This window comes from Carcharodon carcharias, chromosome 2 (genome assembly GCF_017639515.1).
Source record: "Carcharodon carcharias isolate sCarCar2 chromosome 2, sCarCar2.pri, whole genome shotgun sequence".
Lineage (NCBI taxonomy): Eukaryota > Metazoa > Chordata > Chondrichthyes > Lamniformes > Lamnidae > Carcharodon > Carcharodon carcharias.
Window position 1 is genome coordinate 37,212,167 of NC_054468.1, and position 27,533 is coordinate 37,239,699.

The 27,533-nt window shown below is 44.3% G+C and overlaps 1 protein-coding gene across 1 annotated transcript in view; it reads right to left on the minus strand.

The window, feature by feature from the left end:
• ccdc39 (coiled-coil domain containing 39) overlaps nucleotides 1-27,533 on the minus strand; it is a 141,691-nt gene that overhangs the window by 82,400 nt on the left and 31,758 nt on the right. Inside the window, exons 8-10 of the mRNA XM_041204947.1 lie at nucleotides 26,249-26,352; nucleotides 19,235-19,367; nucleotides 17,259-17,453 (exon numbers count right to left, since the gene is read on the minus strand). Coding sequence (XP_041060881.1) covers nucleotides 17,259-17,453; nucleotides 19,235-19,367; nucleotides 26,249-26,352 — 432 coding nt within the window. The remainder of the gene's footprint in view (nucleotides 1-17,258; nucleotides 17,454-19,234; nucleotides 19,368-26,248; nucleotides 26,353-27,533) is intronic.

Here is a 27,533-nt window from a genome sequence, read left to right on the forward strand (position 1 = left end):
TGCAGGGTAGGCCCCAAATCATTGATTTAACAAATCGCTGCAAAAAACTAAACCTTAAAGAGGATGGGAGCGCTACCACCACGAGACCCTGCCAAAATACAAAAAGCGCAGGAAGACTCTTTGAAAAAATGGTTACTGCAGCGTCATCTTTAAAACCTGCACAGTTTTTAACATAGTACTCCCCTAGACTTTAAAGCAACCATGGACAACAAACCAACATTACCAGACAAACTTGGACTGATTCAAGCACAAAATTAGGACGTTGGCAGAAAGGGCTCTTAAGATACATGATAGCTTCAGGATTAGATAAAAAGACAGAAGCTGAACAAGTGAATATGCTATTCAGTAGGTCCGATAGCTGATCATATTATAGCAAGGCAAGGAATAAACAAATCCTCAGATAAATTTGAAGAAGTTCTAAAATTATTCGATACATATTTTAATCTAAGAAGCAACAAAATTTTGGAGAGCAAAATTCAATAAATCTCTCCAACAGCTTAGACAATCAGTTGACTCTTTGATAAACAAATTATATAGATTGGCTGAAGGCTGTGACCACGGTGACCTTAAGCCAGAACTCATAAGGGGCAGAATCGTTGTTGGAGTGACTGACGATGCCCATTCAGACATTCTACAGGCCAAGGGAGATCTGACTCTAGAAAAGGAAATCCAAATAGGAAGACAGACTGAAAAATGCCAACAGCACTGATCCATTTTAGGTGGTGAAAGCAAGCCATGGTACAGAGCAACCCCAACTGTCCAGCTAGTGAAACAAAGGATGGAATTGTCCATGCCTGCTGGCATCGGGTGTGCTTCGCAGCATGAGTGGACGATATGACGGGAAGGTCAAAAATCAGTTTCATGGTGTCGTGAAACCAATTTGTGATTGTCTGCTCAGCCCATCGATAGTGGGTCACGTTTCCTGCCACTGGATGTGTTGGGAACCCCATTGTAATACATCTGTATATCATTAAAAGGCCAGCCCACTGGAATCATCACCCACCACCACCCACCCCCACCCCCCGCCCCCTCTGGATCATCAGCTCACAATCATGATTGGGTGCAGACATGTTTCACAACAACATTATGAGGTGTGCACTTGGTGGGCTGCACCTTGAGGGGAACTTGGAGGTGAGTACACAAGAAATGTTACAGGTTTGCCTGTTAACATCAATGTTGAGGTGCATTACAAGCATAGGGGCAAGGACTGCCCTTTGGTTGAAGGTAGTGCGCAAACATGTACAAGGTGAGGGGCAAGGGTAGTGGCCGTGCATTAGAGAAACCTTGTATAAAGTGACCATTCTTCTGCAGCTGAGACTGTTCAGATGCAGCCACATTGATATGTGTGGAGTCGAGCCCAGTTTATCTGCCCACTCAAGAAACGCAGAGGCAAGAAAGTGCCACCAAATGTTACAGAGCTTTTCACTCCTTGGGCACAGACTGTAAACTAATGAGCGTTTTAGTGGACTGCAGGATAGTTGGACAACTATGCGTGCTGTAAAATCTTGCTAAAGCTGGCCATGGTGCAGTCACTGGTGGAGGGGCTCACAGCCCCTTGCAATGTCATCATCCCGGTTTGGACTAGTCTCCCCCATGGTTCAAACTAACAAAACAGCATTGCAGTGTGGGTTTGGGGAATGCCTGCGCTGAGCTGAGAGCACAGCATGCAGTTCAATGGGCAAGGCTGCCGCCAATCGGTCAGGCAGAATGGGGTGGAGATGGTTGGGGTTTTGAGCAGCCATGCAGCGCAATAAGCTCAGGACATCCAAGTGGTGGCCAGCATTCTCCAGGAAGAGTTAAGGGGCCTTTGGACTTAAACAAGAGAGGCTCTTAGTATACCCAAGCTAACCTATGCATCTCTCTCTTTCATCTTGCAGGAGGAGTAAATCAGGAGCATGGAGTCTGGTGAACTAGCTGTATGCCTTGTGGCGTACAGAGAGTGGAGACAAGGGAGGAGAGAGTAATGGAGGTGCCTAGCTGTGCAGAGGGGGGAGCAGCACTCTCAGGAAGAAGGGGCGGCTGGGGCACCTGCACATGCTGTTGAAGAGCCACAGCAAGCCATCATTGGTCGGTGCCTAGGTATACCCAGGGTCTATAGACGCCGCCTTTCATTCCTGCAGATGACCAAAAATCAGTGTCGCCGAAGACTGCGTATGTCTAGGAAACTGGTTGGGCACATTTGCCAGCTACTGCGGGATTTGGCACTGTGGAAACATGGAGGCCACCTACTGCCAGTGGCCGTGAAAGTGACAGTGGCGCTCAATTTTTATGCCGGTGCTCCTTTCAGGAGTCCACAGGTGCCTTCTGTGGGATATCGCAAGCCTCCACCCACAAATGCATCGATGAGGTCACGGATGCCATCTATGTGAGGATTCAAGAGAGCTAGGATGCATGAGCGATTGGCTTTGCCCAGATCTCAGGTTTCCCTCAAGTGCAGGGTGCAATCAGCTGCACTCACATGGTGCTCAGATCTCTGTTGCAACAAGGGTTAAACTATGTCAACCACAAGGGCTTCTGTTCACTGAATGTGTAGCTGGTGTGTGACCACCACAAATGCATCCTGCAGGTCAGCGCACAGTTTCTAGGAGGTGTCCATGGCTCCTATATTCTCAGTTGGTCACAGGCTCCTGATATCTTCCAGGGTCCACAGAGGCTGCAGGGTTGGCACCTAGGGGACAAGGGCTAACTGCAGAGGATGTGACTGATGACACCTATGCAGCGGCCTAAGACTGCAGCAGAGCGAAGGTATAACAAGGCTCATGCTGCAACTCGGTGGAGCAAACCATCGGGATGTTGAAAATGAGATTCTGGTGCCTGGACTGGTCTGGTGGAGCCCAGCAATATAGTCCACAGAGGATGTCGTGCATCGTCATCGCCTGCTGTGCCCTTTACAACCTGGCGCTGCAATGGGGAGAGGAGCTGGCTGAGGAGGAGATGCAGGAGCCGGAGGTCTCTTCCGATGAGGAGGTCGTTGATGGTGATGAGGGTGAGGAGGTCCTCAAAGGCGATGATGATGGCGATGAAGCCCTTACACTGGTCAGACAAGGCAGGTGCCCTCGGGAGGCCTTCGCAGCTGCTAGATTTGTGGAGGATGATGACGACATGCAGTGAGGAGACACCATAGATCCTCACATTGCATCTATGAACATTTGACTCCAGTCTAGCTTATGGCAGCACACATAACCTCTGTGACAATGCTCCTGTCATGGAGATGCAATGAGGGCCCTGATGGTCGCTTGGTTCCAGAAGGATGATGATGACATGCAGTGAGGACACTCCAGAGATCTTCACATAGCCTCTGAGAATGTCTACCTCCTGTCTGGCCTACGGCAGCTCTCTTGCGCTCTGTGATCAGGGTCATATCATGGAGATGCAGCCATGAAACTTTAAAAGCATCTGATCCTTTGTCCACCATCTGCACCTGGCCCCTTCAGGGGCACAGCATCACTGGCCACAGATGCTGAAGAGATGGGGGCCAGTCCCACCTTAAAGTTGCTGAGAGCACACAGAGAGAATGACGGAACCCTGTGACGCCTGCCCACGACATTCTGACAGCAATGACAGCATCGTCGAGGTGCAGGCATCACTAATATGTCCAGCGAGTGTGAGGCTGGATCATCACTTTGGTTTGAAGGCTGCACAAAGCACAGGGAAGAGGCCCTGGACTGAGATGCCTGCCTTTAGCTTGTGCAGAAAGGTTTCACATCTGAGTGACACGACACTGCTCATCCGAACAAGGAGCTATAGGCAGAGAGACATTCTTGGGAGTTTATTTACAATAGTGAACATTATATACATGTGATTAACACCCACGGCCAGGCTGTGCAACTACATCTTCTTAACTTTTCTAACCCTGCCGCTATGTCTTGGTGCTCCCTGGCCATCCACAACAGAGATGGAGGCAACCAGCTGACTGCTACGCCCTTTCTGTGATGACCTTGGCAGGCGGCCTCTGAAGGGCTGAGACCTGGAGGGCCAAGGCCTGCTTTCCGGTCCTGCCATGTGGCAGTGGCACCCTCCTCAGCCTGTGGAGCAGGAGCTGCTGGGCTCACAGGAAGAGGGGATTCACATGGGCTGGACACTCCTGGAGTCACCTGGATGGATGGCCCCGGGGGGTGCACCTGCTGATCCTCCTCCCAATGGATGCCCAATGGCCCGTAGTTAACTCCTTGAGGAGAAGAGATAGATGGAATGAGATCAGGCTGCCCCCCACCCCTCTTGCGTGCACGCTATTGGAGACCAACTATAGCGTTGGCAAAGGAGTTCAGCCTGCGCAGCAGTGCAGGAACAACATGCTGGGCCAGGTCTCCATGGAGGCTGTCATCACACCAGTGTTGACCTTGGTGCGCTGGCATACCGACAATATCGCCTCAGCCTGAAGGCGGATGGACTCCTCTATCATGCTTTGCAATCTGAGGAGTGCAGCAGACATCCCTTCTTGATGTTCCCAAGCTTGCCTTTGCAGCTCCAGCAACAGTGACATGACCGAGTTTAGAGGCTCATCATGTGACTTGGACTCAGCAAATCTCTGGCCTCCAGCAGTCCTCTGAGTGCCGGACACCTGGGAAGTCCCTGCTGCCGCATGCCGTGGATTAGAAAGCGTGGTGCGCTCACCAGCTTGTGATCCTGAGGCTACTCTAAGGCTAGGTCCCACCGAGGTGTGTGTCTCTGCTGGTGGAGGGTGTGGGTGAGTGCTGTGATGGGTCTTCAGGCAGGGGTTCAGCGGATGCCTCTCCTGAACCTCCCTCGGGGCTTGATTACAGGCCCAGGGTCGTGGAGTCTTTTGGCAGTTTCCCAGATGTGCCTGCGAGAGAAAGGAAAGATAATTAGTGCATGGCAGTGGCCTGTGAAACAGGACACATCACGCATGGTTATCTGATGCATGTTGCACTGCTGGATCCTCACTTGGTAGAGCACCGTCGACCTTACCATTGGCACAAGAACGGTCCAGACCCTCGCCAGCGAGCTGGATGGCTCTGTTTTCAAAGTCCATGAGGACATTGATTTCAGGCATTCCTCCACGAGTATGCTACCTGTCCCTCTTGTTGTTTACCAGCTTGTCCTGCATGAATTGAGATGGAGCAGGATGATTGCCAGGCCAGGTGATAATTGTGCCTGGCATGTGTGGGTGGTGAGTGGTCCCATGGACGGGATGAGGACAATGAAGGTGTATGTGAGAGAGTGAATGGTGATGTCCCTTGAATTGGCAGTGAGTGAGGACCCTGTGGATGTGCGATGGGTTTGTGAGTGTGTGAGTTGAGAGTAATGAGAAGAGTGACTTACCCTGGTGGAACAGAGGAGCTCATTCATCCTCTTGTGGCACTGGGTGGCTGTCCTCTTTTGCAGGGTGTTGGTGCTGACCACTGCCTCCCAAGCCGGATTAGTGATGTTGTTGGCCATCCTGCGGCCAGAGCGGGGATAGAGGTCTTCACGACGGGACTCCATAGTATGCAAAAGGTGCTCAAGGGATGCGTCAATGAACCTGAGGGCCACGGTCTTCTTGCTTTTCGGGGCCATGTCTTCTGAGTAGCAGCTATGGGCCGGAAGCACTAAGAGGTGTGTGCGTGGCTACACTTTACAAATGGTGCCCAGCATGATGAAGCGGCGAGGTGATGGTGTGCAGGCGAATGAGATCCCACGCGCCATGGAAACGGCGTGTTTCTTGGGAATTCATAATTAATGCAGTGGGTTTGAGACCATATGGCGTGAGAAGCCGCCCGCTACCTCACTTCATGCAAATCTAGGATGATTCCGCCCAAAGATGCAGAGAGACTCCGGGCCAAGGAACGCAATGCCTAAAAAGACCATAAAAAGGTGGGCAACCACGTCAACGCTGTAAAGCCAAACTACCTGACAGACAAGATCCATGTCGAGCAACTGCAGTGCGGTGTTTCAACTATAACTGCCTGGGACGCTACAGAAAGCTACACAAACCTAAGGCACCAAGGCAAGCGGAGGATCCAAAGACAATCCATGAGATTGAGGTACTGCACCAGGAAGAGATCCAGCTCTACTTCTTGGGTGAGGTCAGGATCCTGGATTCTCTTCTTGGACCGCAGACATTTCAGTAAACAGTCACCTCATCAACTTCAAACAGGACTTGGGAGCCAGTATTACAGTCCTCTCACATAAGAAGCTGTCTCTGAGACCCCTCTGGCTATGAATTACAGACACACCATTCTATGGGTCTGGAGGAATCTGACTTACGGCCATAGACATGATCCTAAACCACTAAGGTATGGAGACAGGCAGACATTTGAAATCACGTACGTCATCCGAAACCAATTATTTTCTCTCTTGAGCAGAGATGCCCATGTTGCCCTTAACCTTCTTAAAATGGGAAAAGACGTTAAGACTACCTCTGTTGACATCTATACAGAATTGCAGGTTCCTGAAAGGCCTGCCAGTCAAAAGACTCTTGACTGGGTCTTCAGCTCTCAATTGTCTGAACTGGTTTCTCCAATTCCTTTTCAGGCGGCAGAAGCTTCTCTTTGGTAAGACCAGCCAAAACTTCAGATAATTATCACAGTACCTTGAGTGGAAGACACACAGGAAAATGACCAGCAACAGAAGATTGAGCACCAACCCCAGGCTCCACCGGTTGCTGTCACACAACCTGTAAACACCACAGCACAGACACTGAAACCTCCAGCCAACGTGCAAAGCTGCAAGACGCTGCTGAAGCAAGGAACTAGTGACCATTAACCCGCTAGAACACACCTCAGTGAGGCACGGAGCCACACGGAAGAACATAGTGTTGTGACAAAAGCCAAACTGCAGGATGAGCCCTTTCTTTATTATTCATTCATGGGATGTGGGCTTTGCTGGCTGGGCCAGCATTTATTGCCCATCCCTAGTTGCCCTTGAAAAGGTGGTGGTGAGCTGCCTTTTTGAACTGCTGCAGTCCATGTAGTGTAGGTACACCCACAGTGCCCACCGATGAGGAACATCCAAACGACATGGAGACACACCTTCAATTCACAGAAAGATCACGGAAAAAGAAAAAAACATTTTGCGCTACGAATGGAGTGAACACTCTTGCCGGAAAAAACGGAACCGGCTGATGGTCCCCAATCAGAGAAGATGGGGAGTTGACAAAGTACAACTTAAAAGGAGAAAACGGAGCTGGACTAGCCACATAAATACTGTGACTACAAGAGCATGTCAGAGGCTAGGAATCCTGCAGCGAGTAACTCATCTCCTGACTCCCCAAAGCCTGTCCATCACCTACAAGGCACAAGTCACAGGTGTGATGGAATACTCCCCACTTTCCTGGATGACTGCAACACTCAAGAAGCTTGACACTATCCAAGATAAAGCAGCCCGCTTGATTGGTACCCCATCCACAAACATTCACAGCCTCCACCACCAACACACGGTGGCAGCAAAACAAAAACAGAATTACCTGGAAAAACTCAGCAGGTCTGGCAGCATCGGCGGAGAAGAAAAGAGTTGACGTTTCGAGTCCTCATGACCCTTCGACAGAACCAGTTCTGTCGAAGGGTCATGAGGACTCGAAACGTCAACTCTTTTCTTCTCCGCCGATGCTGCCAGACCTGCTGAGTTTTTCCAGGTAATTCTGTTTTTGTTTTGGATTTCCAGCATCCGCAGTTTTTTTGTTTTTATCACAGTGGCAGCAATGTGTACCATCTACAAGATAAACTGCAGGAACTCACCAAGCCTCCTTAAACAGCACTTTCCAAACCCATGACCACTAACATCGAGAGGGACAAGGGCAGCAGACACATGGGAACACAACCACCTGCAAGTTCCCCTCCAAACCACTCACCAGCCTGACTTAGAAATGTATTGCTGCTCCTTCACTGTCACTGGGTCAAAATCGTAGAACGCCCTCCCTAACAGCACTGTGGGTGTACCTACACCACATGGACTGCAGAGGGTCAACAAGGCAGCCCACCACCATTTCTCAAGGGCAATTAGGGATGGGCAATAAATGCTGGCCTAGTCAGCAACACCTACATCTCATAAACAAATTTTAAAAACTCCAAGGAATGAAAAAAGAGTATCTGTAGAAGACAACCAAGTGTCAGAAACACAGACTACAACTCAAATTCCAAAACAACAAAGGTTGCCCAAATCAACAAAGCCTATCACTCCTCCAAATGTGACCAGAACAAGATCTGGAAGAACTGTCAAGCCTCCAGACCATCTGAATTTATCAAGTCAGAGACTTGGGGATGTGGGAGGGTGGTGACGGGGAAAGGGTAACATGAATGTAATGTAAAATATGTTGGGTAAAGACTTGGGGGGAGGTGAAGTATCAGGGTATCTGGCATAGCAAGGATTAATGTGGAACTGGGAAACAGTACTGTGCACAGTGTGATGTAAAGAGACAATTGACCTGAAACTAGGGTCAGTTGTGGACTGGTTAGAGACCTGTGTAGAAGCAAGCCTGGAGTTAACTCATAGCTTGGGCTATACCCTATCTACATGTACATAGTTATGTGTTACCAATAAACACTTAACGTTCAACCATACAAGACTTAGAAACCTCTTGGTGAGACCTACTTGTCAGGGAGATATAATTATTCTCATAATGTTATTGGAATTTATTGTAAAATAGAGTAATAGTGGGATGGGGGATGGGTCCATATGTGTCTGCGTATATGCGTGTGACTTAATTCAATTAGAGGCATCTAGGCAGCTGGGTGCTTTGAAGTAAGAAGAGAAGTTAGGTTTGAAATGTTACTTTGGCAAACATGGGGAAGTTTAGAAACATAGGTGTCAAGGGAACATTTGCATTTTTAAATAAACTAGACTAGTTTTCACAAGAGGGAATGAAATGTGTCACGTAGCCAGGTGAAATTTAGAAAGAGTGTGTTTATTTTTCCCAAAGATTACTGATAAAGTTTAATCCTATGAGAGATTTTTAGTATCAGAAAGATGAAGTCCAAAGACATGGTGAAACAATGGGAATTTGCATTCAAAAGGGAAGATATGTATAAAGGAGAGTAGACTGTTTGTCAGGGAGGCAGTCTAAGGTTCAACAAGTGTGAAAAGCCTTCAGCATCTATACGTCAAACAGCTGCCTTCAGGGACTGAAGTAAGAGAACCCACTTTGCATTCGACTGTTCAGGGTATTGTAGACTTTGCCCGCGTCTTTTAAAATCTGTGTTTTACGGTTGCCTTAATGAAGGCGTAACTGGGAATCAAATTAACTTGGGATTTAAAAATTATTGTAGCAGTAATTTGTAGATGTATGTATGTGCTTACGATATTTTCTTTTATTAATAAATGTTTAATTTAGTTTTATAAAAACCTCACAAGTCTCTGTGGTCTTATTATTACTGAATACAAAACTTGCATCTCAAAACATACAAATTGAAAATTAGTTGTGACAGTTCTTTCAAGTTTCCCTGTGGGATTTGAATAGCTCAGTATTTACAATCTGCTGTGTCACAATATACTGAACATGTAACAAATAAAGTCAACTATAAAGTAATAGTTTATTATATGGAATCCAATATTTATGTTTTCCTCTCAAGGAGTAACTTTTGTACAATGTCTATTGTAAATTTAATGGATGATAGCATTGTTGTTTTGTATTTGATCATCTATCTGTTCAACAAGCTTGTTTGGCAGTTTAAGACTGAAACGAAGTCTGATGCCATGAAGCTTTGCTTTTTGAAGATATGAAAAAAAAGATTCTGTGGATGCATTTGCCAAAGCAATGTTTAAAAAAGTTTTGTAATCCTGGGCACATTAATAAAAGCTATCCATATATTAGGGCCAATAAAGGTACTTTTAAGGCTATAGGAGCTAAATACGCATCCACGAAAGTAACCTAACAAACGCAAGCTAGTGTATTTCAGGTAAAACGGGCAGAAAACAATGTAAAGTACAACATCAAGATTCTGAAAAATAAACCACTGACTGAAGGACTGAATGGTATCATGGATTGTTACACTGGCCTTTCACTATCGGGCTCTGGGTCTGAACTCAAGTCAAATTATGGAATAAAAGTCTTCTATGTCTGCTGGCTCTAAGGTTGCAATATCAAATGAATTTGGGCAATGTTGATCAAGTTCTGTGTGAATATGGACCAACATATTACACTGTGGTCTCCCCATATTCCCCTTCCCTGGAAAAGCACTCCCTCAAGTTACTTACCATTGAACTTTCAAATTCGCAACTATCTAGTCTTTGGCCTATAATTCATCATGATATTTCTGCAGCTACTGATTTGCTAAATTGCACCTTCTCTACCACTGTTAATTCTCCTGTCCTCATCAGAACCATTACTCTCTCACTCTAACTTTTTCCCTGTATACCCCTCATCCCAGGGACACAGACCTGAATGTCTTTGATGAACGACGAGGTTAACCATACATCGTCAGATCTGGTTAAGCCACAAAGCATTATCGGCTTATGCTCTCCATCGATAAACTGCTCACTAATCAAAAATTACCCAAGGATGCAGAGATAATCGCTGCCTTCTCTTCTCAACCACAAAGCATCTTGTTAAGCCATCCTCCACTGCCTCCTGCACCCCCGCCTCTGGCATTAAGTACAAGACTCTCATGGATTTTGTCACAAAGATTGAGACCAGTTGTTTAGCTGCCTGTGCTGCTTCCTTCTCTTTATCTGGCCCTGTGGCACATATTTCCCAAATGTTACCCATTGCCATAGCTCTGAACTCACATATATCGCTCGGTTCTACCCCATCTTCTACAATGCTGCAATGTTCTCTCTGGCCTCATCTTGTTCATCCGATCCACCTCCTGTTCTCTCAAACCTATTCTGACTGAACTGTTGACCACTCAAGTGCAATCCTGATTGCTATGTTAGCTGATATTTTTAATGGCTCCTCCTCCTCAGGTACTGTCCTCCCTCTTCAAATATGCCAAAATCACCCATGTCCTCACAAAAACTACTCTTGACACATCTGTACCTGCAAACTATCCCCCTATTTTCAACCTCCTTATCCGCTCCAAAGTGCTTGAACATGTTGTAGCCTCTCAAATCCATTACCCATCTTTGATACAGTTCCATGTTTGAATCCCTTCAATAAGATTTCTGGCCTGGCTGCAGTATTGAAATAGTCCATTAACTTTGGGACTGAGACTGTGATGAGTTCTCATTCTTTTTGACCTACCTACAGCCCTCAACACAGCTGAACTATACCAGCCTCCTCTAACCCCTCTTCTTTGTTATCCAGCTGGGTGGAATTGCCCTAGCTTGATTTCATTCTAATCTATCTATCCAATCACAGCCAGAGAATCAACTGCAAGATTTCTCTACCCACCTTGCACTGTTACCTCTGGGATGCCCCAATGTTTTATCTTTGGATCCTTGGCCTCCTTCAATTTCTCATCTAACTTTTACTGCTCGGTGATATCATCTGAAAACACAACATTAGGTTCCACATGTACACTGGTGATAGGGAGCTCTTTCTCACCAGCACCTTCTTTAACCCCTTCGCTGCCCTAAGTTTGTCACACTGCTTGTCAGACATCCAACATTAGGTAAACAGAAAATTCATTCAACTAAATACTGGGAAGACTAAAGCCATTGGCTTTGGCCCTCATCACAAGCTCAGTTTCCAGGTCACCATATTCATCCCTGGCAACTGTCTTAAGCTGAGCAAGACAGTTTGCAGCATTGGTATTTGGTGTGACCCCAAGATGAATTTCCGACCTGTGAGCAGCTCATTTTTGAAAAATTTGGAGGACATTGAATTTTCGGCATTCTTCCTCCCTAGTTATTTTTAAAAGTTAGCAATATTAATTTGGGGCTGTGAATATGCTATTCTTCAAGAAACCATGGGTCAACAGAGATGTGCAGCGAGGAATACCTGGAGAGGGAAGAGATACTTTGTACTTCTAAGTTAACAAGGAACTGCTGTTGCCAGGCTAAAGACTCTTGCTAATTGGTTAAAAACACCTGGCCTAGGAGAAGTATTCTTTGAACATCTTAGTCTTTAAAACTCTCAGTCAGTGAGTGTGTGTGGGTGCCTTAGAAGCAAGCTGCAAGGAAAAGACACCCTCTTTCCCACCTTTGTGTTATTTGCAGTCTAGAGTAAGTTAAACCTTCCTCGGAAACATCTCCTCAAGATAACTCGTCTGTTTTATTTTGAAAATCTGCAAGGTTGTGATAAGTAAGGGTCATCCAGGACAGTTTCACCAACAAATCCAGGCCTATTGTGACCAGAATTCTGTCAGGTCAACAGTGTCAAGATCTCTTTGAATTTTATCCTTTCAAAAGAAACATTCCCAAACTCCAGCCTCTGCAGGGGCCTGTGTTTGTTTTGTCCTGTTTGTGTTTGTGTGTGTGCGCGAATGAAGGCTTGAATATCTGTTTTTTAAAAAGGGGAAAATCGTTACACTTCTAAATTACAATTTGTAAGTTAACCAGTTCATTAACTTGTTTTTTAAAAAGTAGTTTGTTTTATAATAAATCAATTTTTTTTGTGTTTACTGAAAGAAGCCTGGTTAGAGTTTTTTTAATGCCGGGAAGAACAGTATCAAGGGGTAACAACTGGCCAGTTTTGTGGGTGAATCAAACATTTAAACTATTGTTGCAACTTGTGGAGAAGTGGGGCTAGAATTAACTATGCACTCCTCCCATCACAGTCCGTAACAGACCAGAGACTTGCACGATCACCAACACTGCCTACTTCCGCCTCTTTAACATCGCTCGACTCCATTCCTGTCTCAACTCATCTGAAACACTCACCCAGGCTTCTGTTACCTCTAGACTTGACAATTCCAATGCTCTTCTAGCCACCCTATATCCCATCCTATATAAACTAGCCCTCAGCCAAAAATATGGTGCCCATACGTTAACTTGCTTCTAATCTCATACATCCATCACTCTTGTGCTTGCTAACCTTCACTGACTTCCCATGTAACAATAGAGATAAAAACAAAAAAACTGCGGATGCTGGAAATCCAAAACAAAAACAGAATTACCTGGAAAAACTCAGCAGGTCTGGCAGCATCGGCGGAGAAGAAAAGAGTTGACATTTCAAGTCCTCATGACCCTTCAACAGAACTAGGTGAATCCAAGGAAGAGGTGAAATATAAGCTGGTTTAAGGTGTGTGTGTGTGTGTGTGTGTGTGTGTGTGTGTGGGGGGGGGGGGTGGGGGGGTGGGGGGGGCAGAGAGAAGTGGAGGGGGGTAGTGTGGTTGTAGGGACAAGCAAGCAGTGATAGAAGCAGATCCTCAAAAGATGTCACAGACAACAGAACAAAAGAACACATAAGTGTTGAAGTTGGTGATATTATCTAAACGAATGTGCTAATTAAGAATGGACGGTAGGGCACTCAAGGTATAGCTCTAGTGGGGGTGGGGGGAGCATAAAAGATTTAAAAATATTTAAAAATAATGGAAATAGGTGGGAAAAAAAATCTATATAATTTATTAGAAAAAACAAAAGGAAGGGGGAAGAAACAGAAAGGGGGTGGGGATGGAGGAGGGAGTTCAACACCTAAAGTTATTGAATTCAATATTCAGTCCAGAAGGCTGTAAAGCGCCTAGTCGGAAGATGAGGTGTTGTTCCTCCAGTTCGCGTTGGGCTTCACTGGAACATTGCAGCAAGCCAAGGACAGACATGTGGGCAAGAGAGCAGGGTGGAGTGTTAAATTGGCAAGCGACAGGGAGGTTTGGGTCATTCTTGCGGACAGACCGCAGGTATTCTGCAAAGCGGTCACCCAGTTTACGTTTGGTCTCTCCAGTGTAGAGGAGACCACATTGGGAGCAACGAATACAGTAGACTAAGTTGGGGGAAATGCAAGTGAAATGCTGCTTCACTTGAAAGGAATGTTTGGGCCCTTGGACGGTGAGGAGAGAGGAAGTGAAGGGGCAGGTGTTACATCTTTTGCTTGGGCATGGGGTGGTGCCATAGGTGGGGGTTGAGGAGTAGGGGGTGATGGAGGAGTGGACCAGGGTGTCCCGCCTGCCCCTTCACTTCCTCTGTTCCAGTGAAGCCCAACGCAAACTGGAGGAACAACACCTCATCTTCCGACTAGGCACTTTACAGCCTTCCGGACTGAATATTGAATTCAATAACTTGAACTCCCTCCTCCATCCCCACCCCCTTTCTGTTTCTTCCCCCTTCCTTTTGTTTTTTCTAATAAATTATATAGATTTTCCTTTTCCCACCTATTTCCATTATTTTTAAATATTTTTAAATCTTTTATGCTCCCCCCACCCCCACTAGAGCTATACCTTGAGTGCCCTACCATCCATTCTTAATTAGCACATTCGTTTAGATAATATCATCGACTTCAACATTTGTGTTCTTTTGTTCTGTTGTCTGTGACATCTTTTGAGGATCTGCTTCTATCACTGCTTGCTTGTCCCTACAACCACACCACCCTCGTCCACTTCCCTCCCCCCACCCAACTCCCCCACCACACACACACACACACACACACACACACATACACACACACACACACACACACACACACACACACACACACACACACACACACACACACACACACCCCTTAAACCAGCTTATATTTCACCCCTTCCTTGGATTCACCTAGTTCTGTTGAAGAGTCATGAGGACTCGAAACGTCAACTCTTTTCTTCTCCGCCGATGCTGCCAGACCTGCTGAGTTTTTCTAGGTAATCCTGTTTTTGTTTTGTTTTCCCATCTAACAATGACTAATTTTTAAAAATCCTCATCCTTTTCTTCAAATCCTTCCATAACCTTGGTCCTCCCTATCTCTGTAGCCTCTTCCAGACCTACAAGCCTTTGAAAACCCAATGCTCATCCTGTTCTGGTCTCTGTCACATCCCTAATTTTAACTGCTCCAACGGTGGCGACTCTACTTTCAGCCGCCTTGGCCCAAGGCTCTGGAATTTTCTCCCTAAACCTCTTACCCTCTCTACCTCTCCTCTTTTAAGGTGCTGCTTGAAACCTACCTCTTTTATCAAGCTTTTTGGTTCCCTGTTCTAACATCTCCTTTTGCAACTCGGTGTCAAAAATGATTTTATTGATATGGCCTTTGTGAAGCATTTTGGGACACTACTATATTAAATGCCCCGATGCTGTTGATACAGTGCAAAACTGTCCTCAGTTTAGCTCTAATTGACAATTTTACTCAAGTTGCTACGGATTTTTGACATGGGAAATGCAAAAAAAGTCACAATAGTGCAGTGGAAAGGTAGTCTTCACAGGAGTGATGGACGTATGAGATTAGAAGCAAGTTAACATATGGGCACCATATTTTTGGCTCAGGGCTAGTTTATATAGGGTGGATGATGGGATATAAGGTGGCTAGAAGTGCATTGGAATTGTCAAGTCTAGAGGTAACAAAAGCCTGGATGGGTGTTTCAAATGAGTTGAGGCAGGAATGGAATTGAGCGACGTTAAAGAGGTGGAAATAGGCAGTCTTGGTGATCGTGCAAGCCTGTGGTCTGCTACGGACCGTGATGGGAGGGGTGCACAGTTAATTCTAGGGATTTGCATATTGCTAGGAAGAGTAAAGGGTGCTTCGTTCTGTATTTAGCCATGTTATAACTCATTGAACAGTACTTGACACAGGCACTGGATGACCCACAGAGGAATACATTCTATTTTCAAGTCCTGGCAACTTCACCATGATAAATACAACATTCACCAAGAAATATTACAAATTAGATGGACCCTATGAAAACTTCAGGTGCAAGCAAGTCATGCTGGTTTGTAACAATAGCCCAAATCTTCCAAACAGTGGGGAACTGTTGCATTCGACACTGAACAGACAGAAAACTACCCACTTATCTGGATACAATTAAAAAGGCCAGGCTTCTGATCCATGAAGCAGAAGAATTCACCCTGTGCAAGCATCCACACAGACAGCAGCAAAGAGAATCAGCGCAGAACACCTTCCCGGGAATTCTCATGAAGTCCGCACATCAAGATTTCTGCGGAGTCCCGATGCACATCTTGGGTCATACACCGGTCTCCAATGATCCAGAGACTGGAAGATCTGGGTCAATATTTTTTGAAACTCAGCTCTCAGCCAAGGCTTTGAATTTGGGAACAACTTTAATATTCCTTCCAACAGATTTGGGCGAAAATGATACAGGTAAATTATTCATAGATTGCGATAACAGGGCTGATTTTTACAGGGTGCTGTATTCCGCACATGCCCCCCAACCCCGCCGACAAACTGAAAAGCCCCACAGCTTTTTTATGCTGGAAGCAGCTTTAATTGTTTAAGGTCAAGATTTCAGCCCCTAATGGGGAGGAAGACCTACCACCAAGAGCTGCTGGCCAATTTAAATTGATTGGCAGCCCTATAGTCCCAGCATTGCCCGATTCATATGGTGGCCACTCTGGGACTATAGGCAGACCTGATGAAGAAGAGGTTAAGGACTAACAGGTAAGTCTGGGGATTGGTGGGGCCTGACTGGCAGATCCCAGCTAGGAGGTAAGGAGGTTGGTGGGGGAAGGCGGGGGGGGGTCTGGATTTGAGAGGCCAGGAGAAGGGTTAAAAGGGGGTATGACCTTTGGGAGCAGGGGTGGGGGGGTGGGGGGGCTGGGGGGGGAGTGCCACCGAAGGGCCCCAAAGGAGGAAAGAGGTCCTCCCATTTCTTGCCTGACAGCAGCCTGTGCAGTGGATGTTGCCGGGCTACCCACTTGACCTGGGATCCCTTGCACCAGGTAAAGTAGAGCCTGATGCCTCCCCACCCACTGTAAAATTGGAGATTGATCGGGGTGGGCGGGAAGGTGATGGGAACACCAGTCACTGTATTTTCAAATTCTTCAAATACACTGGTGGGGCGGAGTGCAGGGGGTGGGGGGGGAGGGGGTCTAAAATCAAGCCCATAGTTTCAGCCCTGGTTTACAGGCAATATAAACTATTACGAATCAGGCACAACTATTATAAATACATCTCATTGTATAAAATTAATTTTTAGTATTCCATTGGTCCATGTTCTCTATCCAATTATTTTTGCCTGTCATCTACTTACTAAGCTCTTTACACTGTACGCTGAAGTCATATATGATGCATTTATTTATTTTTGAATACTAATTGGTTAGAGTGTCAAACAAAATTTTCAATTGCAGATCTTTCCAACTACTGTAGAAATGTTTTTTAAAATTCTGAATGAATTATGTAGGACTATTTGTCTAAAGCTATAAATGAAGTTAATGTTTGTGACAGATACAATTACTGACTAATATGTTACATTAAAACAATTGTAACATAACATTTGGTAGTAATATTTGTCATCAGTAAAACAAAACAAAACAGCAAAACAACATAGATAACAATACTGTATTCCAGTTTTTACCTGGCTGTAAATTACTTCCTGCTGCTTGATACTGTCATGGTCAAGTTTGTCAATTCGACTGTTAAGGTTGCGGAGTGTTGTCTTATTTCCTGATATTTGGTTTGCAACTGTTCTCACTGTACCAGTCAAGGAGTATAACTCCTCACTCCTCTTAAATTTCTGTTCTTTCAGGTACTTCATCTGTTCCTCAAGTTCCTATTAATCAAAAAGCAAACAATTGATATGAAACAACAGATATTATCTACTGACATTTGCAGTATGACTCACTGCACACCTAAATATAAATAGTCTCAAACAGTATACTGAAATTTACACTATTCAGATTAAATGTGGTGACTCTTAATGCCCTTTGATGTGATCGATCAAGTTACTCAGTTGCAATGGTTAGGATGCAAGAATGCAGCCCATCACCACATCAGAGTAATTAACAACTGATGTCATTTGTGGCCCTGCCACATTATGAGAATAAATAATATTGAATTTCATCTTTCATTTTCTGATCGCTCTTTAGAAATGGGACTGATCCCTTTGTTATTCAACTCAATGCAAAGCTCACTCTATACATAATTCTTCAATACCCAGAGCTATGATAATGTCTTTGATTTTACTCCACCTTCCTTAGCCTCCTAACTCATTCCCTCCTGAAAATGTTATACCCAGGAATACTTAATCCGCAATTCTGCCATATTTCAGTTTTCTGCTGTTGTTGGGCCTTAGGTAATGCTCGCAAAACTGAATCTTTAGTGCCCATTACCAGTTGCCTTGTGAAGGTGATAATCTTGCGAAGGTGATCTCTGGCCTTCTCCTTAAACCACTGCATCCTTAGTAGGGGATTCAAAAATTTGACACAGCCACAATAAGGAAGCAGTGGTATGTTTCCAAATCAAGTTGGTGTGTGACTTGGATGGGAATTTATATTGATGGAGTTCCCATGATATTCCTGTCCTTGTCCTTTTTGGTGGTAGAGATTGCAGAGAAGGAGGGTGCTGACAAATTATCCATACTGCAGTGTATCCTATAAATCATTCATACTGCAGCCACTGCGTGTCACTGGCGAAGATAGCGGACATTGAAGCTTGTGGTCTGAGTACCAATTAAGTGAACCTTTTGTCTTCAGTGGTATTGAGTTTCCTAAATGCTGTTGCAGTTGTACCATTCCAGGTGAGAAGTGAGTATTCTATCACATTTGAACCTTACTTATGGTGGAGTGGCTTTGAAGGGTCAGGATGTTTGTCATTTATTACACAGCATCTCGCCTCTGTCCTGTTTTAGCCATGGTAATGATATGGCCACTCCAATTAAGTTCCTAATCAAGGTGATCCCCAGATGTTCATGGTAGGGAACAGCGATGGTGGTTCTGTTGCTCAGCGGAAGGTAGCTAGGCCTTTTCTTGTTGGAGATGTCATTGTTTAGCACTTAAATGGCACAAATAATACCAGCCACTTGCAACCTATGCCTGGATGTAATTCAAATCCTCCTGTAATAGCCAAGCTTCTTCAATGGCCTAAAGCTTCGAGGAGCAGCAGTCACCGTCTCATTACCATTCCATTCCTAAACTCAACTCTCCCCTTGGGTAATCACTTTTTCCACAAAATTAATCTACAGGTATAGCAAACAATTAGGAAAGCAAATGGCATATTAGCCTTAATTACAAAGAGATTTGTTGGGGCAGAACTTGGCTTCCCGTTTATGTTGTCTCATTAGCGTCTCCAGGTTCTATCAAGATCAGGAAAATAAGCAGAAAGTAGCTAGATTTCTTCGGTTTTTGAATAGTTTTGTTAACATTGTTCAATGTGATTTGTTGGTAGCTTTGTATAAGAAATACCATTGGGGCAGTGACAAACATTCTCAAAGTTTTTATTTAAATAGATGGTTATACAAGATAAGCATTTAAAAATAAAATGTAACAGCATTTGTCAAAAAGCTTAAACTATAAACTTACGGTTTTACCTTAAAATTACCTAGAAATTCCTCACCTTTACACTGTTCTCTTCATTTTTCAGTGTCTTCTCCATTCTAGCCACTTGTTCCTCAGAACTCAACATTGTTTCAATTGTAGCTTTGAGTTTTTCCTCAAGGGCTTTGTTTTGCTCTTTAGCATTCATTAATCTGCAAGTTATATCAAATAAATGTGATATGTGATATACATAATCAAAGTCTAGCACTCACTCGATGTTGTCTTGGTAAGAACACGAACTGGATACCGTAAGACAGGCAATACACTTGCCAAGTTCAAGGCTTTCTTTATTTTACTGAGAAATAAAACTGAAAACTCCTTAATTCTGTTCTTTACTTATTCCAGGTTCAGCTTTACAGTTTGTGTTAGCACAAGTGAAGCAACTTTGCGTGTTTTATATATCCTAAATTTATAGATAAGTAATGAAAGCTTATTGCTTGTTTTTACAACTGTTAATTTATTTGTTCAAGGTTCAATAAATCTTGCTAGTTTATAACTCAAGCCTTGGCCTGAGAGCATGTTTATTTTTTTCATCTTTCAAAGTCGAGCAAAATACATAGCAACATGTGGCTTATCTTAGGGCATAAAATTCTGCCCTGGGTGTGGTCTCACCAAGCCTTGTACAGTTGCAGCAATAATTCCCTATTTTTATACTCCATTCCCCTTGCAATAATGGCTAATATTCCATTTGCCTTCCTGATTGTTTGCTGTACCTGCATGCCAACTTTTTGTGATTAATGTATGAGGAACAGCATGGCTTGAGGCGGGGTAATCTGGAACACAAGTCATTCCAGATATCAGACAGTCTTCTGTTACCCTGGTAATGGGGATTGTGTTCTCTGCTGGTGGCACCTCCTCTGAGGAGGAAGGGAGGGGCAGAAGGGAGAGGGGGCCAGGCGTCCCAATGCAGCTTCCACTGGAGCAATCTGTGGGAGGAGAGGTGCAGGCACAAGGCGTGCAGGGCCAGCAGGTAGTCCAAGGCAGAAGGGGCCGCAGAAGATACCACTATCCTGCTGCCAGAGTTTACAGGTGGCGATGCAGCTATCTCAATATGTCTGAGATGCAATGCCAAAGGAGGCTCCGCCTCTCCAGGGAGACTGTGACCTACATTTGTCAAGTGATTAGGCCTGAGATCACCTCCAACTGTGTGGATATCAGTGGCTCTGAAGGTCACAGTGGCCCTCAACATCTATGCCTCCAGCTCTTTTCAGGGTCAGTGGGGGATCTTTGTGGAGTGTCCCAATCAGCTGTCCACAGATGTGTCAAGCTGGTGACAGAAGCTCTGTTTAGGTGGGTAATAACATTTATTAATTTCCATACGGATGAGGCCAGCCAGGCTGAGTGAGCCAGAGGCTTTGCAGCGATTGCTGGGTTCCCCCGCATTCAGGGTGCAATCGACTGCACACATTTGGCCATCAAGGCACCAGTGGGTCAGCCGAGTGCCTTCATCAACATGGATTCCACTCGATGAATGTCCATATAGTATGTGACCACAGGACGCAGATTCTGCAAATCTGTGCACGGAACCCTGGCAGCTCCCATGACACTTACATCCTCAGACACTCCAAGGTGCCGAGGCTATACAGTTCTCCAGCCCAACTGGATGGATGGCTGCTGGGTGACGAGGGCTATCCGTTGAAATGGTCACCACCCAAGAAGAGGCAGAGCAGCATTCTAATAGGAGTCATGCCTCCACAAGGGCGGTGATAGAGAGGACCATAGGTCTTTCGAAGATGCGCTTCTGATGCCTGGATCGTTCAGGGGGAGCACTACAATATGCCCCAAAGCAGGTGTCATTCGTAAAAAGTTGAGGCCCCAGCACAGAACCTTGTGGGACTCCATTTATTATATCCTGCCAATCTGAAAAAGGGTCTACAGGTTCCCCTTCATCCATAATACCTATTATTCCTTCAAAGAACTCTAATAAATTGGTTAAACATGATTTACCTTTCACAAAACCATGCTGACTTTTCCTGATTACCTTGTATTTTTCTAAGTGCCCAGCTATAACCTCTTTAATGATCAACTCTAACACCTTCTCCACTACAGATGTCAAGCTAACTGGCCTATAGTTTCCTGTTTTCTGCCTCACTCCCTTCTTCCAGTCTGATGAAATCTTTCCAGAATCTAGGGAATTTTGGAAAATTCACACCAATGCATCTACGACATGATTAGTTACCTCTTTAAAGACCCTAGGATGAAGTCCATCTGGATTAGGAGACTTGTCAGCCCACAGCTCCATCAGTTTTCTCAGTACCGCTTCCCTTGATTGTAATTTCACCAAGTTTCTCACTCCCCTCCATCTCCTGATTTATAGCTATTCCTGGAATGATTTTTAAATCCTCCATAGTGAAGACAGCAGCAATTTTTTTGTTCATTTCATCCGCCATTTCCTTATTATCTACTATTAACTCTCCATTCTCATTCTCAAGAGGACCAACACTCACTCTACCTTCCCTTTTCCTGTTTAGATACCTGTAGAAACTCTTGCTATCCGTTTTTACATTTCTAGCTAGCTTCCTTTCATACTCGAATTTCTTTTTCCTGATTAACTTTTTAGTCATTCTCTGCTTTTAGTCATTCTTTATATTCTGACCAATCATCTGACCTGCCACTCATCTTTGCAGAGTTATATGCTTTTTCCTTAAGTTTTATGCTTTCCCTAACTTCTTTGGAATTTTTTACAGTAGGAATGTACTTATTTTGAGTATTCTGAAAAATCCCCTTAAATGTCTGCCATTGCTTTTCTATTGATCTCTCCCCTAGCCTATTATCTCAGTTCATTTCAGCTAGCTCAGCTTTCATCCCCACATAGTTGCCCTTACTTAAGTTTAAAATACTAATCTTAGACCCACTCTTCTCCCTTTCATATTGGATGTAAAATTTAATCATATTGTGGTCACTCCTACTTAGGGGTGCCATTACCCTGGAGCCCTGAAGTCATTAATTAATCCCATCACATTACACAATACCAAGTCTAATATAACCTGCTCTCTGGTTAGTTCCAGAACATGCTGCTCTAAGAAACTATCTCAAAAGCATTCTATGAACTCCTCACCCAGGCTACTACTGCCAATCTGATTTTTCCAGATATATAGATTAAAGTCACCCACGATTATTGCTGTCCTTTTATCACAAGCACCCAATATTTATTCTTGTATGCTTTGTCCTGCATTGTGGTTACTGTTAGGGAGCCTGTAGACCACTCCCACGAGTGACTTCTTTCCCCTACTATTTTTCATCTCCACCTAAACCGATTCTACACCCTGATCTCCTGAACCAAGGTAATCTCTAACTATTGCACAAATGCCATCCTTGATTTACAGTGCTATCCCTCCATCTTTACCTAGCTTTCTATTTTTCTTGAAGGTCATATGCCCCTTACTATTCAGGACTCAATCCTTGTCATCCTGTAGCCACGTCTTTGTAATTGCCATCAGATCATATTTATTTACTTCAATGTGCGCTATCAATTTGTTTGCTTTGTTATGAATGGTACACACATTCAGATACAGAGCCTTTAGTTTTGTCTTTTTGTCACCTTTGTGATATCTCATCTTGATTCTTGGTGCGTTCTGAGATTTTTTGTCTCCATACCTTCCTGCCATTCTCCGACCCTCATTTCCCATATTACTATTCTCCTCTCTTACCTCGTCTCTGCTCTTTGATATACCACACTTCCCACATTTGATTCCTTACCTCCACCTATTTAATTTAAAACCCTCTCTACTTCCCTAGTTATGTGGTTCGCAAGATCACTAGTTCCAGCACGGTTCAGGTGCAGACCGTCCCAATTGTATAGCCCCCATTTTCCCCAGTACTGATGCCAATGCCCCACGAATTGAAACCCACTTCTCCCACACCAGTCTTTGACCACATGTTCATCTCTTTAATTTTATGTGCCCCACACCAATTTGCATGTGGTTCAGGTAATAACCCAGGGGTTATAATCTTTGAGGTTCTGCTTTTCAATTTAGTACCTAGCTCCTCATACTCTCTATGCAGAACCTTTTTTCTAGTTCAACCTAAGTTGTTGGTACCTAAATGGACCACAACAACCAGATCCTCCCTCACCCACTGCAAGTTCCTCTCAGCCCTGAGCAGATGTCCTGAACCCTGGCACCGGACAGGCAACCCAGCTAGCTGGACTCTCATTTTTTGCTGCAGAGAACAGTGACAATCCCCCTCACTATACTGTCCCCTACTACCACTACATTCCTTTTTGCTCTCCCCACTTGAATGGCTTCCTGTACCACGGTGCCATGGTCAGTTTGCTCATTCACCCTGCAGCCCCCACTCTCATCCAAACAAGCTGAGATAATCTCAAACCTATTGGATAATTGCAGAGGCTCACACTCCTGCCCTCTGGGTCCCCTCACCTGCCTTACTCACAGTCACACCCTCCTGTCCCTGACCTCTGACCACATCAGACCCTATCCTAAATGGTGTGACTGCCTCCTGGTACAATGCATCCAAGTAACATTCCTCCTTCATGATGTGTCACAGAGTTTGCAGCTCAGCCTCCAGCTCAATGACTCAGCCAAAGTTTCTCGAGCTGCAACCACTTACTGCAGACGTGGTTGCCCTGGATCACAATGTTATCCAGGAGCTGCCGCATGCTGCAGTGTCACCTGTCCTGTGTTAATGTGTTTTAAGTAATTACTTAATTATGTTATTCACTTATTTATGTTGCTTTTTATATATTTATTAACTTTACTACCAATTTGTATTCTATCACCATTCCTTCACTGTTGCTGGGTCAAAATCCTGGAACTCCATTCCTAAAAGGGCAATGGGTGTACCTACTTCAGACAGACTGCAGCAGCTCAAGGAGGCAACTCACCACCACCTTCTCAATGGCAATTAGGGATGGGAACAAATGGTGGCCTTTCCACCAATGCTCATATCTCATGAAAGAATTTTTTTGAAAACTTGCATTTACATAGCATTTTTAATATGGGATAGGCAATAAATGCTGGCCTAGCAAGCAACACCAGCTTAATTAAAGAGTAAAAAAAGAATATCCTGAGGTGTTTCACGAATAGGCGTGTTCAATCATTTATGGACACGAAGGGAGAAATTAGGAAGGGTACCTGAATGCTTAGTTTAAGGTGGGGTTTAAGGATGTATTTGAAGGTATAGATACAGTGACAGTAGTGAAGTGGTTTAGTGAGGGAGCTTGAGTAGGTTCAAGGTGGCTAAAGGCTGTAACCAGTGGTGTGAAAAAGGCCAAGGGCATACACAGAAGTATGGATTAAAAGGAATGGATTATTAGGAATATAGAGCTGGTGGAATTCTCCGGCCCCGTCACAGCAGGTACGGGGCCAGGGCCAAAAATGCAGCGATCCACTCAAAGGTCCATTCACTTTGGCGGGACCAAAGAATCCCATGAGCGGGAGGGGACGGAAAATTCTGTTTCAAAGCTACGAAGTAATTTATAAGGAATTTTAATTAAATGTGGCAGTGAATGGTGCACAAAATCAATGGATGAGGATTGGCATATAGTGAGATCAGGTCATCATCTGGGAAATAATACATGCAGCAGAATGACTGCCCTTAGCATCAAGGTCACATTTGACCAAGCATGGCACCAAGGAGCCCAAGCAAAACTGAAGTCAATGGGAATCAGGGGAAAACTCTCCACTTGTTGGAGTTATACCTAGCACAAAGGAGGATGGTTGTAATTGTTGGAAGTCAATCATCTCAGCTTCCTGACATGCTGTAGGAGTTCATCAACAGAGTGTCCTAGGCCCAACCATCTTCAGCTGTTTCATTAGTGACCTTCCCTCCATCATAAGGTCATAAGTGGGGACATTCTCTGATGATTTCACAATATCCAGCACCATTCTCGACTCCTCAGATACTGAAGCAGTCCATGTCCAAATACAGCAAGGCATGGACAATATTCAAGCTTGGGATGATAAGTGGCAAGTAACATTCACGCCACACAAGTGCCAGGCAATGACCATCTCGAACAAGAGAGAATCTAACCATCTCCCCTTGACATTCAATGGCATTACCATCACTGAATCCCCCACTATCAAAATCCTGGGGATTACCATTGACCAGAAATTGAACTGGACCAGCCATATAAATACTGTGGCTACAAATGTAGGTCAGAGGCTGGGAATTCTGTGGTGAGTAACCTAATTCCTGACTCCCCAGAGCCTGTCCACAATCTACAAGGCACAGTCAGGAGTGTGATGGAATACTCCCCACTTGCCTGGATGTGTGCAGCTCCAACAAAATTCAAGGAGCTCGACATCAAGGACAAAGCAGCTTGCTTGATTGGCACCCTATCCAAAAATTCACTCTCTCACCACCAACATACAGTGGCAGCAGTTTGTACCATCTACAAGATGTACTGCAGCAAGGCTCCTTAGACAGCACCTTCCAAACCCACAGCCTCTACCAGGTAGAAGGACAAAGACAGCAGATACATGAGAGCACCATCACCTTCAAGTTTCCCTGCAAGCCACAGACCATCCTTACTTGGAATTATATCGCCATTCCTTCACTGTCGCTGGGTCAAAATTCTGGTACTCCCTTCCTAACAGCACTGAGGGTGTTCCTACAACACTGCAGCAGTTCAAGAAGGCAGCTCACCACCTCCTCACAGTCAATTAGGGATGGGCAATTAATGCTGGCCAAGCCAGTGATGCCCATGTTCCATGACCAAATAAATAAATGATTGTTAATGATGAGTTGTGGAACAGTTTGAATTTACAGAGAATGGCAGATGGGAGACATACAAAGAAAATCTTACAGTAGTCAGGTCTGGTGAAAGACATCTTAGCCTGGAAGTCAATGCTTTTGAACTAGGAAAAGTTAAAACCAGCTGAGTGCAGAGATATACACAAGGTAGAAGGTATTTTACACCTTTAAACGGATTGGTTCAATATCTATTCTGTACTTCAAACGTCACTCACTTTTCTTTAACAATCAGAAAATATGTTAAACAATTAAAAGAGAGAAATCATCAACAATTTAAATGAAAATATAGATAGATCATGACACTGAATAAAACTCTTACTTGTAGGATTTGTCCATGTTTTGTCGTTTCAGATTTGTTATTTGGCTTCTTACTGTTTCCAGATCAGTTGCAGTTCTGTCCACTCTGCTTTTTAAGGTGTCAAGCTGTACATATTATTAAAGAAACTTTAGACAGAAATTGAATATCACAATAAATATTTTAGAAGAAGCTATTGAAGTTCTGATACAGGACAGATAAACAAGTTATGAAAAATGCTTCATGTACTCTTCAGAGCCTGCTCCAGGAAAATGACTAAAGCATATGGATGTTGGAAATCTGAAATAAGAGCAGAAAATGCTGGAAATGTTCAGCTAGTCAGGCAGCATCTGTGGAGAGGGATTAGAGTTAACCTTTCAGATTGATGACAGCTCATTAAAATATTAAAGTTAATTCTGTTTTTCTTCCCTTAGATGCTGCCTAACTTGCTGAATATTTCCAGCATTTTGTTTATTTAAAAAAACATGACTAGTTAGGTTTAATCAGAGCTTGAATTGCAACATTTTACTAACCTTCAGGCTATTGCTATTTTTCATTAGGCTGTTGTACAAATTCAATATAAAATCAAAATTTTGCTATATGATGCCTACTGATACTCGACTATACAGAGACATTAAAATTGTTTTTGAACTGAATATGTTTCATAATACACTTATCATCTGAACTGTAGACTGTTCAGTATCATAGTTTGAATTACAATATGGCATTGTATTCTTCCCAACTTCAACGTAATAATGTGGCAACTGCTACGAATGTTAAAACTTCTGACTTTGAACTCACACTGAAGAGGCTGGATAGGCTTCTGGTTTGGTAAGGCATAGAAGGAGTCAATTTGGCCCATCACGCCTGTGTTGGATATCTGAAAGAGGGATTCATTTAATTCAAGTCCATACCAATGACAAGGCAGTGACTGGTGGGGTACCGCAGGGATTGGTGCTGGGACCCCAGTTATTCACAATATATATTAATGATTTAGATGAGGGAACTAAATGTAATATCTCCAAATTTGCAGATGACACAAAACTGGGTGGGAGGGTGAGCAGTGAGGAGGATGCAGAGAAGCTTCAGTGTGATTTAGACAAGCTGAGTGAGTGAGCAAATGCATGGGATTTGCAGTATAATGTGGATAAATTGAGGTTATCCACTTTGGTAGCAAAAACAAGAAGGCAGATTATTACCTGAATGGCTATAAATTGAGAGAGGGGAACGTGCAACAAGACCTGGGTGTCCTTGTACACCAGTCACTGAAGGTAAGCATGCAGGTGCAGCAGGCGGTAAAGAAGGCAAA